Source organism: Podarcis filfolensis, assembly GCF_964270895.1.
Source record: "Podarcis filfolensis genome assembly, chromosome: 16".
Taxonomy (NCBI): Eukaryota; Metazoa; Chordata; class Lepidosauria; order Squamata; family Lacertidae; genus Podarcis; species Podarcis filfolensis.
Window position 1 is genome coordinate 23,859,972 of NC_139620.1, and position 13,163 is coordinate 23,873,134.

The window sequence follows — 13,163 nt, forward strand, 5'->3', positions numbered from 1 at the left end:
CACCATAGTTCAAAAGCATCAATTCTTTGGCAATCAGCCTTCTTTATGGTCCAGCTTTCACTTCCATACCTCACTGCTGGGAAAACCATAGCTTTTACTATACGGACCTTTGTTGGCAAGGTGATGTCTAAATGCCTTCAAATAATAATAAAAAATGAGATAGAAAGAGATTCCCTTCTCCTCCCCTTGGGTTAGCAACCAACCTCTCTGGCTTTTTTGCAGGTGAACTTCAATGAGCCGCTATCCATGCTGCAGAGACTGACAGAGGATCTCGAGTACCATGAACTGCTTGACAAAGCCGTCAAGTGTGAGAGCTCCATTGAGCAGATGTGCTTTGTGGCTGCTTTCTCCGTGTCTTCCTACTCGACGACAGTCCACCGGACGGCGAAGCCATTCAATCCGCTCCTGGGAGAGACCTACGAGCTGGACCGGCTAGATGAGCTGGGTTTTCGCTCTCTCTGCGAGCAGGTGAGGAGAAGGGGAGGGGAACTGGTGTGCCGTTGTGGGGTGGGCCCATATGGGGTTTGGGCCACGGAGACCTCGGTTGACATCCTCTGCTTGGCCATGGATGGGCCTGCCATTCTCTTCCAGCTCAGACCCAGATTACTCACATCCGTTGTTTCATTTATTTGTTCCTTTTTAAATGTTCAGAACTTTATTGTATACTATGTACTATACTATACATAGTACCGTACCTTTTGCTCTATAGGACACACTTTTCCCCCTCCAAAAATTAAGGGGAAATGTGTATGCATCCTGTGGAGCGAATGCAGGCTCCTTGGCTTCAGTGATAGCAACGCAAAGCCTCCGAAGTGCAGAGGGAGCGCTCCCTCCACGCTCTGGAGGCTTCGCATTGCTTTTGCTGAAGCCTGGAGAGCGAGGGGGTCGGTGCGCACTGACCCCTCTCGCTCTCCCGGCTTTAGGGATAGCCGCCTGAAGCCTGTGGAGCACAGCGCGAGTTCCTGCTGTGCTCCGCAGGCTTCAGGTTCCTTTTGCTGAAGCCGGGAGAGCAAGACTCTGTTTCTCCTGCCGCTTCGCTGAAGGGGCGCTGAGCAGAGAGGGGGAGAATTTTTTTTTCTTCTTCTTCTCCCCCTCGGGTGCGTCCTATAGAGCGAAAAATACAGTATATTGAACTGGCTAGATTAACAGAAGCAATTAGAGACCACACTAGACAAGAATTTCAAAAAGCATGGGGAAAATGCAGAGAATACTTCACAAAACAGTGCCCTAAAATTCATACCTGGACTTGTTTCGATTAATGTCTGCAGAAGACTTTGTGGATATTTAAGTTATAATTAGAAAAATCTTAATAATTATTCATAAAGGAAACAGCTTATAAGAAGTAAATAAGGATGCCAGAAACAGGATAAAGGAAGTATTTTATTTGGTTGTTTGTATTGTTGTATATTATGCTAGTTGTGTGTTATGTTCGTGTCTGGTGGAGGTGGATTTCTGTGTTGGGGGGGGTGGGGGATTTGTGTTATGTTGTAAATAAAATTTCCAATAAAAATTAAAAAAAAGAAAGAAAGAACTTTATTGTATTAGTAAAATAGCAATCCAATAAGAAACAGAAAAGGGAAAAGGAAGGAAGGGAAACTTTACAGAACAAAAAAACTGGGTTCACAGCCATTATCTCATAATACATTTAGTGTTTACAGCAGGCCTGCAACTTAACGCATATCTTTCTTACGCAACTGCAACTTTAGATGGATCGTGAATAAAGAAATAGAAAGGGAGCAGGAGACTGTTGGATACGGAGATCTTGTGAGATCTTGTAGGGCCATCCACAGGATTTTCCTTTGTGGAAACAGCTTTTGAAGCCCGATACCTTGCTTGCAGGACTCTGGGACTGTTGCACAAGATCTCACAGGGCTCTCTGAGATCTCGGATGGTGGGAGTGGTTCCAGGGATCCTTCTGACTTTGTGCAATGTTGAGTTTGTGCACTGACCCCTGGAACATAACCCTTGCATAAGTTGTGGGCCTGCTGAACTGTTTTGCCAACCACTTAGACCTAACACCATTGGGGTTTGTTTCTCCTTGGATCTCCCCTCACTCCAGGTGAGTCATCACCCTCCAGCCGCGGCCCATCATGTCTATTCCAAGCGAGGCTGGACACTGTGGCAGGAAATCACCATTGCCAGCAAGTTCCGAGGCAAATACCTCTCCATCATGCCGCTGGGTAAGCACCTGCTCCCCAGGTAGAACGTTCTGTGTCCTCGGCAGTTAATCATTCCTTGGCATAGATCATAGAATCATAGGGTTGGAAGGGACCCTGAGGATCATCTAGTCCAAGCTTCCTCAAACTCGGCCCTCCAGATGTTTTGAGACTACAGTTCCCATCATCCCTGACCACTGATCCTGCTAGCTAGGGATCATGGGAGTTGTAGGCCAAAAACACCTGGAAGGCAGAGTTTGAGGACGCCTAGTCCAACCCCCTGCAATGCAGCAATATGCAGCTGTCCCTTATGGGGATTGTACCTTCAACCTTGGCATTATCAGACCACACTTAGACCCGTTGTTGTTGGGGAATTCCTTGTATCTCTAAGGCAGGGTTTCTTGAACTGTTTTTGGACTACAACTTCCATCTTCCCTAGCTAGCAGGACCAGTGGTCAGGGATGGTGGGAATTGCAGTCCAAAAATAACCGGAGACCCAAGTTTGGGAAACCCTGATCTAAGAGATCTCCTCTATTTAAGAGCACCTGTCAGGGGCTCAGGAGCAGGACCACAGGGGAGAGAGGAAATGGAGAGCAAAGGGGAAGAATCCGAGGGCAGCGTAGGGGAGTATGACAGTGGCCCGAGAGATTCCATGAGCTTCTCCAGCGAATCAGAAGATTCCCAGAAGGGGGCGCCGATGGTCAGGGCAAGGGGGGTCCCAGGGGGGACGCACCAGAAACAAGGAGCCAGCGGGGAACCCCGAAGCAGCAGCGGGGGATCAGGACCAGTTTCCCCACCAGAGCGTAGTGGGGGGGAAGAGTCACATGTGTCAGGGCCAGCGTCTCCTCCAGCGGGGAGAGAAGGTGAGTCAGGGCTGACCACGCCTCCAACGGAGGGGAGGTCAGTTGCAGCTAGCCTCCCCGAAGGGGGAAGCAGTGACAGCAGCAGTGAAACGGTCAGGAGGAAAGTTGCTGGCTGGGCGCGCGCGCCAAGTTCAAATGTACAGGCGCGGGGGACAGCAGGAGACCCGGATGGGGAACCAGCTCCTAAAGCCCGCCGGAGGGAGGGGGAAGGCTCAGGGGATTCAGCGTCAGAAGAGTCTAGAAAGGGCGAGACCCCAACGGACAGGCGGAACCAGAGGCGGAAAGAACAGAGGAAGAGGTGGAGTAAGGCTAGAGTCTTAAACTGGTGTCTGGGGGGAGGAGACTCAGACGGAGCATCAGCGGTCTAAATGTTGAGACGTAGAGCTGCACGCTGCGGCTCTGGAAGTGAAACTGAGCTTCAATAAAGACTTTCGTATTTAACAACGAAGTGGCGTTGGTCCTTTGTGAGCTGGGACCTCGGGCAGCTCTGACAGCACCAAATCAACTTTTTCTTTTGCCGGCAACTGACTGAATGCCATAGGAAGATAGTGACAGCCTGGGAGTGCCCTTAGACTGCCTTGAAGTTCTCCATAGGCCTTTCCATGTTCATGGCAGGCAGGTCATGGAACTGATTCTAAACCTGATAGAGGAGTTGACCACCTCAGCAGTGGGAGTTGGCTGGTAGAGGAAGGGATGCTCTGAGCCATCTCCAAGTGCTGCATCCTCTCCCTCTAATCGCTGGTCCTAGCGATGGCTGCTAGAAACTTTGAGAAAGTGCAGAAAGACCCCTTTCTAGACTGGCTTATGCTGTCATGTCAAAGTTGGAACATGTGGGAATCTGTGGGGAAGGCCCTGTGGCACAGGGATGGAGCCTTTGCAATGCATGCAGAAGGTGCCAGGTTCAGACCCCCCCCCCAGGAAGTGTAAATCTGGATCAAATTAGGGATAGGTGGGTGGGCTGGCATTTTGATGCCAACCATGTTGTGTGGACCCTGCCCAAAAAATGTGCCTGCGTGAGGATCCTATAATAAACACCCTCCCAGAAGCCCCCTTCATCCCCTTTCCCCTGTTATGTGAATCCTGCTGCCCAGGCATGATGGAATATTTAGTCCATCTCCATGGTGGGCAGTGAGCAAGCACATGATGTTCATCAGAAATCCCACCCCTTAATGAGAGGCCTTTGAAGAGCCTGTTGCCTGGATTAGATCAGAAGTCCATCTAGCCCAGCATCCTGTTCCCACTGTGGCCTGTGGGGAGCCCGCAAGCAGGACCTAGAAGCAAGAGTGTCTCTTTTCTTCCCTGCAGGTTACATCCACTTGGAATTCCACTCCAGCGGCAACCACTACGTCTGGCAGAAGGTGACCTCCACCGTTCACAACATCATCGTGGGCAAGCTCTGGATCGACCAGGTCAGCTGAGCAAGAACTCTCCTAGCGGTCACTGTGGCGATCACACAGGGTCCCCGGACATTTCACCGTCTATTGATCCCTGTGCCACCACTTTATTTCTCGCTGCCACCACCCAGGCCCTACCTGGTACAATACTGAGTCCAGTCAGTTTATTGGAACATAAACTTCTGTTTATTTATTGCAGTTTAACAAGCGTGTGGTTTCATAAACGGTATTAGTCCATTACAATCATGGGGTGCCTATCCAGACCTATAACTTCCGCTACCTGCTTTCACTCACTAAACCACCTCTCAGATACAGTGGTACCTCGGGTTACATACGTTTCAGGTTACATAAGCTTCAGGTTACAGACTCTGTTAACCCAGAAATAGTGCTTCAGGTTAAGAACTTTGCTTCAGGATGAGAACAGAAATCGTGCTCCGGCGGCGCAGTGGCAGCAGGAGGCCCCATTAGCTAAAGTGGTGCTTCAGGTTAAGAACAGTTTCAGGTTAAGTACGGACCTCTGGAACGAATTAAGTACTTAACCTGAGGTACCACTGTATTTACTTGTCTTCCTAGTCCCTAACTGTTCCTGACTCAGCTTATTTCGCTACACTAACTCAACCTACCCACAGACTCTATCCCAATTCATTCCCACTCCAACCAGCCACCCAACTCCCAACGAACTCTCCCTTCGCCCCTCCCAGAGCTGGTTTTATAGTCCCTCTGACTCCACCCCCTGGGTTCTGATTGGGTAGCCTGTTTAACTATTTCACCTCCAACACTCTCCTATGTTAACGTCACAGTCACGGGTAGTGGGAATTAATGGAAGAACACAAGAAGAGCTCGCTGGATCAAGCCAATGGCCCCTTTGGTCCAGCATCCTGTTCTCACAGTGACTAACTGGATGCCCCAATGGGCAGGATTTGAGCACAAGAGCTCTCCCCTCCTGTGGTTTCCAGCAACTGTCAGCCAGGAGCACTGCTGACTCCAGCATAGCCATTGTGGCTGGTACCCACTTCTCTTCCATGAATTGGTCCAGTCCTCTTTGAAAGCCATCCAACCTGGTGGCGGTCCTTGGTGCCTCCCTGCAGGAGTGAGTTCCATAGTTTTAACTATGTACTGCCCAATAGACTTCCCATCCCGCAAGACACATATCTGTTGCATCTGAGTAATTGGCCTCTCTTACTTCTATGTAGGAATGATTAAATATTTGCGGAAGCAACCCTGTTGCAAGTTGATATATTATTGCTTTTAACTTAATAGATTTTACATGCACATCCTGTGTTTTAAACAGCTGCATTCAATCTTATTTTGGCACGTGTTTGGCGTTGCTTTAAAAAAGGCATGATTTAAAGCCCTTTTGTGGTTTAGAGTAACGTACATGGAGCTTTCAAGATACTCAGAGGTTAAGGTAAAGGTAAAGGGACCCCTGACCATTAGGTCCAGTCGTGACCGACTCTGGGGTTGTGGCGCTCATCTCGCTTTATTGGCCGCGGGAGCCGGCGTACAGCTTCCGGATCATGTGGCCAGCATGACTAAGCCGCTTTTGGCAAACCAGAGCAGTGCACGGAAATGCCATTTACCTTCCCGCCAGAGCAGTACCTATTTATCTACTTGCACTTTGAGGTGCTTTTGAACTGCTAGGTTGGCAGGAGCAGGGACCAGGCAACAGGAGCTCACCCCGTCGCGGGGATTCGAACTGCCGACCTTCTGATCGGCAAGTCCTAGGCTCTGTAGTTTAACCCACAGCGCCACCCGCGTTACCCCCATATTATTTTGAAAGTCGAGAAATCTCTCCTGAATTGTTGCTGGGGTAGATATGGAAGAAATGTAGAACTAAACTCTTTGCATTTTCTTTCCTCTCTTTTTCCCTAGTCTGGTGACATAGAAATCATCAACTACAAATCAAAAGACAAATGCCAACTGAAATTCACTCCCTACAGCTATTTCTCCAGAGATGTCCCCCGAAAGGTAGGCCTCCCCCCCCCCCGAGAGATGCAGGGCTACTCTGCCTTTATACTGGGGGTGACTAACCTGTAGGCTTCTAGAATTCGTTGGACTCCAACTCCCATCATTCCCTGACCCCTGGCTGCCCTGGTTGAAGATTATGGGAGTTGGACCCTCAACAGCATCTCACAAGCCACAGGAAAGGACTTGGAATATCCACACAAGGCATGATGATGGCAGAATGTAATCTTTGTCTGAAAAACAGACAAAAAGGGGTGCATGCTCTGAACTGCACATGTGACTTCATTGAAATACAGTGGCCTTTTATAAGATTGTCAAATAACATTTCAATGACCAGCACCCACCGAATTGACAAACAAGTTTATGGCAAGACTTGATGAACGGATCATCTGTTCTGGGAGAGAGGGAGGGGAACTTTTATGTTCAGTTAGTTGAAAATTAAATAAAAAGTTCTATTTTAAAAGGGAAAAAGAAAACCAGAGAGCATAAGTTAGTTGAAACAGGGGTAGCCAACATGGTGCCTTCTGGGTGTTGTGTTGGACTATAACTCCCATCATCTCTGACCACTGGCCCATGCTGTTGGGATTTGATGGGAGTTGTAGTTCAGCAACATTTCGTGGGCACCACATAACGTCTGAACAAAAGCATACACATGTATTACAATAATAAAATTGAATCATCCGGTTTATAATTGCAATAGTCATTTCATGGCCAAAGACCCATCTAGTCCGAGATGCCCACAGGCTTCACCCCTATAAAGTCCTTTATGGTCATCATCAATCTTTTCTCCATATGTAACCAGAGTCCGATGGACAGTGCTAAGTGCTAGCAGAATAGCTAAATTGCAGCTAGGAAGCTAAATCCTGTGCAATACCTACTCTCTTCTTGAAATTAAAACAATGTCCAAACACCTGTTGATCTATTCAAAAGCTTTTACAGTGGTAGCTTGGTTGTCAAACTTAATCCGCTCCGGGAGTCCGTTCAACTCCCGGAACCATTCGAAAACCAAGGCTTGGCTGCAGGAGCTTCCTGTACCCAATCGGAACCCGTGGAAGCCGCATCGGATGTTCGTCTTCCGAAAAACATTTGCAAACTGAAACACTCACTTCCAGGTTTGCAGCGTTCGGGAGCCAATTTGTTCAGGAGCCAAGCCATTCAACAACCAAGGTACCATTGTACTTGCTGAACATAGAGCTAAAGAAGAATATATGCAAATTATTTACATTCACATGCTTATTCAAGCATCAGCTTAGTTTTTCTTAGTTGAAGATTACAGCTTCTTTAAAGATTAAAACAAGCTGTGTCTTTCTCTCTTTCCAATACTTGCACTCAGCCTTAGGTCCATTGCCCAGCTAGGCCACGCAGTTCCAACTGAGAGGTTTCCACTTTCTCCTTCCGGCAGACTTGTCCTTATTGCTTCTTTGGGAGAACATCAACTTCTGTACTTCTTTCTGTCACATTCACACAGAAACAGCATCATTCCTCTCCTGTATTGCGTTTAGAGAGAGAGTTATCTGATACAGTCTCTACTTCAATATTCAGGGAAATGCAGCAGTCACAGTCAGGTCACTCACAAAACAAAATGGAGAATGTAATAGGATGCTGCCCATGTGGCCAAAATTAGCCAATCACACGAGAGTTACTGGGGAACGTTCCAGAATTACACACACAGCAATGACATTCAAGCATTCCCAGTTTCGGGAAATTAAATCACTATACTTGACAATAAAAACGTAAGAGCCCAATTGCCCGTCTAGTCCTGCTTCTTCACAGTGGGCAACCAGATGCCCTCATGGGAAGCCCTGACATGAAATTCTACTCAATATTGATACAGAGCACATTCCAACGTATAGTTAGCAGAGTAAACACGTTGCAGGATTCCCAAAAAATAAGACCAGAGGCAATTAATATTTCATCCAGCAGAGCTTTACTGCTACTGAAGGCAATTGAGCATAATGGTCACAAATCCAATACATTCAGGACTGGCACTGTCCAGAAGAAATCCAGTTGCAGCAGACTTAAACTTACAATAACTTACAATAAGATTAAAACCTTAACACTAAGCATACTATGTACAGAACACCACACAGTTGGAAAGAAAGATAGAAAAAAGTAAAACTCAGGCTCCTTCTGGCCGTATTATTATTATAGTCAGTATGACCTTGACAGAAAGAGGTAACAGAACCAGTTTAAGCCAGCCGTACTCAGCTTCTCTGAAGGAATAACCCAAACATCATGAACCTTCTGCTTGTTTCTTTCACACAGAGAAGCTTCCAGAAGCCTCTTGAATTAATTAGAATAGGAACGATCTCTACACATCAGATCAATACTTTCTGTACCAAGAAATGCAAACTAACAAGCCCCACCAGCAGGATGTGGGCCTAAGAGCACTCTCACTCTAAAAAAAGCCTTCTCTAACCCAGTGCCTTCCAGATATTGCTGGATTCTAACATTAATCAGCCCTAGCCAGCTTGTCTAATGGTCAGGGATCAAGGAAGTTGTGCTTTTAAACATCAGGAGGGAACCAAGTTGAGGAAGGTTGCTCTAGACCATGAGCTGGGTGGGACGCGGCTGCTGGTGGACGTTGCATCTCTACGGAGGGGCTTTGAATCCTCGATGTTCCTTCCTAGGTGACAGGCCTAGTCATGGATGCGGAGGGCACAAGTCACTATGTCATGTCCGGCACATGGGACGAGAAGATGGAGTGCTCCAAAATCGTGCAGAGCAGCCAAGGAAACGGCAGCTCAGAGGGCAAGGTGCCCAAAACCGTCTACCAGACGCTGTCCCCCAAGGTCCTGTGGCAGAAATACCCTCTTCCGTGAGTCTGCCCAACAGGGCTCGGGTGCCGCGGGTGTCTCCAAACCCACATGCCTGCGTATTTTAGGGGCTGGTGTAAGAATCACGTTTCCGTGGCTAATGGGTCTGACAAACAGCAAACAATCTTGTCTCCAGATGTTTGCCTCTCCAGATGTTGCCAAACAGCAACTCCCATCAGCCCCTGCAACCAATGGCCAGGGATGATGGGAGTTGTAGTTCGGCAACACCTGGAGGACCCCAGGCCGCTCACACCTATTATGCTGAGTCAGACCATTAGTCTTGTCTCTGTCGCTGCTCCCTAATCTGGCTGATGGTGGTTCTGGGAGGTCGCTGGAAGAGGTCATCCTTTTCAAACACAGAGACCCAGAATTGAACCCTGGACCTGCTTACATTCTGCCGCTGCAGGGCAGGGGGAGGGAGGGTGTAACAGGCACAGAAATCCAAATGGCAGCCTGCCTGCCCTCGTTTTAACTTTCTGAAGTAGCATTTATATCCCACCTCTCCTCGGAAGAGTGTGTGCCTGGGTTTTCCTCTCCGTGTTTTTTCCCTCACAACAACCTTGTGAGGTAGGCGCCCTTTTGGCAATTCCCCAAAAGTTCTGTGGCAGCCCCTGTGGAATTCCTTCCTTGCGAGAGGTGCTTCTTGCACATTACAGAGCTTTTGCCATAAGCTGAAGGCCTCTTTATCCTGACCTTTGACACATACACACAAAGAATATATAGGTAAAGGTAAAGGGACCCCTGACCATTAGGTCCATTCGTGGCTGACTCTGGGGTTGCGGTGCTCATCTTGCTTTATTGGCCGAAGGAGCTGGCGTACAGCTTCCGGGTCATGTGGCCAGCATGACTAAGCCGCTTCTGGCGAACCAGAGCAGCGCACGGAAACACCGTTTACCTTCCCGCCAGAGCAGTACCTTTTTATCTGCTTGCACTTTGATGTGCTTTCAAACTGCTAGGTTGGCAGGAGCTGGGACCAAGCAATGGGAGCTCACCCCGTCGCGGGGATTCGAACCGCCGACCTTCTGATCGGCAAGTCCTAGGCTCTGTGGTTTAACCCACAGCGCCACCCGCGTACCCCAAAGAATATATGCCCATCCTATTTGTCTGATTGCAAATTGTTTTAGCCAATTTTAAATATTGTATTTTTATAATGTTGTCACTTTCCCACCTGGACCTCATGGCGAAGGGCCAGTAAGAAAACCAGGAAATATTAGTAAGCAGCTGTATAGGCCAAGAGGCTGTAACTGGCCCAAGGTCACCTGCCAGAGAGCTTTGTGGTTTAGTGTGTGTTTGAACCCTTGTCTCTTGTGGCCTAAGTCCCACACCCTAAGGTACTCTAGTCACTATTATTATTTGCTAAGTATATTAGGTGGGGTTTTTGCCATGGCCACTCAAAGTGACTTAGAGTATTTTAAGCAATGTAAAAATAAAAAAAAACCATACATACAAACATGAAAACCAGCTTTTAAAAAATCTAAAATATAATCTTGTTTGTTTGCTTTTAACTACATTAAAGCATCTCGCCTGTGCAAAAATGCCATAGATAATTAAAAGCCAAGGCCTGGTGAAAAGGGAATGCTTTTGTCTGGTGCCTAAGGATATGTAGCAGTGGCGCCCGGCGAGCCTCCCTGGGGAGAGCTTTTCCACAAGCAGGAAGCCACATTGAAACGGCCCGTTTTGGGGTTTCCACACTATGCTCATAACTATCTTGGCATGATTGTGCACCACTGGGGCCTGATCCCTTGGGAAGTTCTTTCTGTGTCAGTTGAAATGCAGCTGCATGCGATCAGTTAATCACATTCAAAAATGCCACCGCATGTTTTTATTTAATTGATTTATTTATTGAATTTATATACCGCCCTGTACCCGGAGGTCTCAGGGCGGTTCACAGAAAAGATCACAATATATAAAATAAAAATAAAAACAATAACGCCCCCCCCCCAAAGTCACATTTTTAAAAGGCCATAGGATGTCAATCAGGTCAACCAAAGGCCTGCTTAAAAAGGAACGTTTTTGCCTGGCGCCTAAATATAATGAAGGCGCCAGGCGAACTTCCCTGGGGAGAGCATTCCACAGACAGGGAGCCACTGCAGAGAAGGCCCCGTTCTCGTGTTGCCGCCCTCTGGACTTCTTGAGGAGGAGGCACACGAAGAAGGGCCTCAGAAGATGATCTCAGGGTAGGTTCATATGGAAAGAGGCGGTCCTTGAGGTATTGCGGTCCTGAGCCGTTTAAGGCTTTATAGATCAAAACCAGCACTTTGAATTGGGTCTGGAAACTAATTGGTAGCCAGTGCAGTCGGAGCAGGATCGGTGTAATATGCTCAGACAATCTTGAGCAACCATCTTGCTGAGTTCTGCACTAGCTGAAGTTTCTGAGCCGTCTTCAGAGGCAGCCCTACGTATAACGCATTGCAGTAATCTAACTCTGAAGTTACCAGAGCATAGACAATAGTAGTTCAGCTTCCCTGTTATGATCTTAGCCGTGGGACGGGGACTTCTGATGGCCAAACACCTAAGCCCATTCACGCAATGGACACACGCTCTTTCTTAAACCGGCCATGGGTCTTCCTCCTGCAGGGAGAACGCTGAAAACATGTACTTCTTCTCCAACCTGGCTTTGACGCTGAACGAGCCCGAGGAGAGGATAGCCCCCACGGACAGCCGCCAGAGGCCTGACCAGCGGCTCATGGAGAACGGCAAGTGGGATGAAGCCAATGCGGAGAAGCAGCGGCTGGAAGAGAAACAGCGGGCCGTGCGGCGCAAGCGGGAGGCAGAGGCAGCGGAGGCCCTGGAGGAAGGTACGGGTCAAAGGCCACATTCACGCCATACATTTAAAGCAGTACGATACCCCTTTAAACAGTCATGGCTTCCCCCAGAGAATCCTGGGAGCTGTAGTTTGTTACGGGTGTGGAGAGTTCGTGAGGAGAGACTCCTAGTCCCCTCCCAGGGCTACAGTTCCCAGAGTGGCTTGATAATTATTATTGCAGTGGTACCTTGGGTTACAGACGCTTCAGGTTACAGACTCCGCTAACCCAGAAATAGTACCTCGGGTTAAGAACTTTGCTTCAGGATGAGAACAGAAATCACGCAGCGGCAGTGGGAGGCCCCATTAGCTAAAGTGGTGCCTCAGGTTAAGAACAGTTTCAGGTTAAGAACGGACCTCCGGAACGAATTAAGTTCTTAACCAGAGGTACCACTGTAATGGATTATTATTAATGGTGCTTTTCCTCCACCTTTTCCTCCAAGGAGCTCACGGTGGCTCAAGTTCTCCTCCACATGTTGTTCTCACAAAAACCCCATGAGGTAGGTTAGGCTGAGCGAGTGACTGGCCCAAAGTTACACCCGGTGAGCTTCATGGCCGAGTGGGGATTCAAACCCTGGTCTCCCAGGTCTCCCAGGTCCTAGTCCAACACTCTAACCACTACATCACCACCGTCTCTCTCAACCCATCCCTCTTCCCAGGGAACTCTGGGAATTTTAGCTCCAGGGGAGGAATAAGGGTCTCCCCACAGCTCTCAGCCCCCTGAATTCTTCAAGGGAGAGACCTGACTGCTTGGAGGGGCATCGTGGCACTTTAAATGTATGCTGTGGTTGTGGCCAAAGTGCAACAGGAAGAGTTCTGAGGCCAACGAGCTGCCTGGAGGGCCCTCCTGCTAGAGCAGAGCTTTCCATGTTGGTGACACACTTTTTAGACACTCATCATTTCACAACACAGTAATTCAGTTTTACTAGCAAACCGGGAGTTAAAACTAACCCCTTTCTAGCCCCAGGAGCAGCTTGGAGAGAATTCGCATGACACGCCTACACACTAAGGCAGGCTTCCTCAACCTCGGCCCTCCAGATGTTTTGAGACTACAATTCCCATCGCCCCTGACCACTGGTCCTTCTAGCTAGGGTTCATGGGAGTTGTAGGCCAAAAACATCTGGAGGGCCGAGATTGAGGAAGCCTGCACTAAGGTGTGTTGACAC

The 13,163-nt window shown here is 48.4% G+C and overlaps 1 protein-coding gene across 9 annotated transcripts in view; it reads left to right on the forward strand.

Moving 5' to 3' along the window:
* Positions 1-13,163, forward strand: part of OSBP2 (oxysterol binding protein 2) — a gene marked incomplete at its 5' end in the record, with an annotated part of 151,444 nt that overhangs the window by 131,590 nt on the left and 6,691 nt on the right. For all 9 annotated transcript variants that reach the window (XM_083589990.1, XM_083589992.1, XM_083589993.1 and 6 more), the window contains 6 exons: positions 223-468; positions 2,060-2,180; positions 4,325-4,428; positions 6,286-6,381; positions 9,009-9,196; positions 11,772-11,992. In XM_083589990.1, the coding sequence (XP_083446116.1) occupies positions 223-468; positions 2,060-2,180; positions 4,325-4,428; positions 6,286-6,381; positions 9,009-9,196; positions 11,772-11,992 (976 nt within the window). The remainder of the gene's footprint in view (positions 1-222; positions 469-2,059; positions 2,181-4,324; positions 4,429-6,285; positions 6,382-9,008; positions 9,197-11,771; positions 11,993-13,163) is intronic.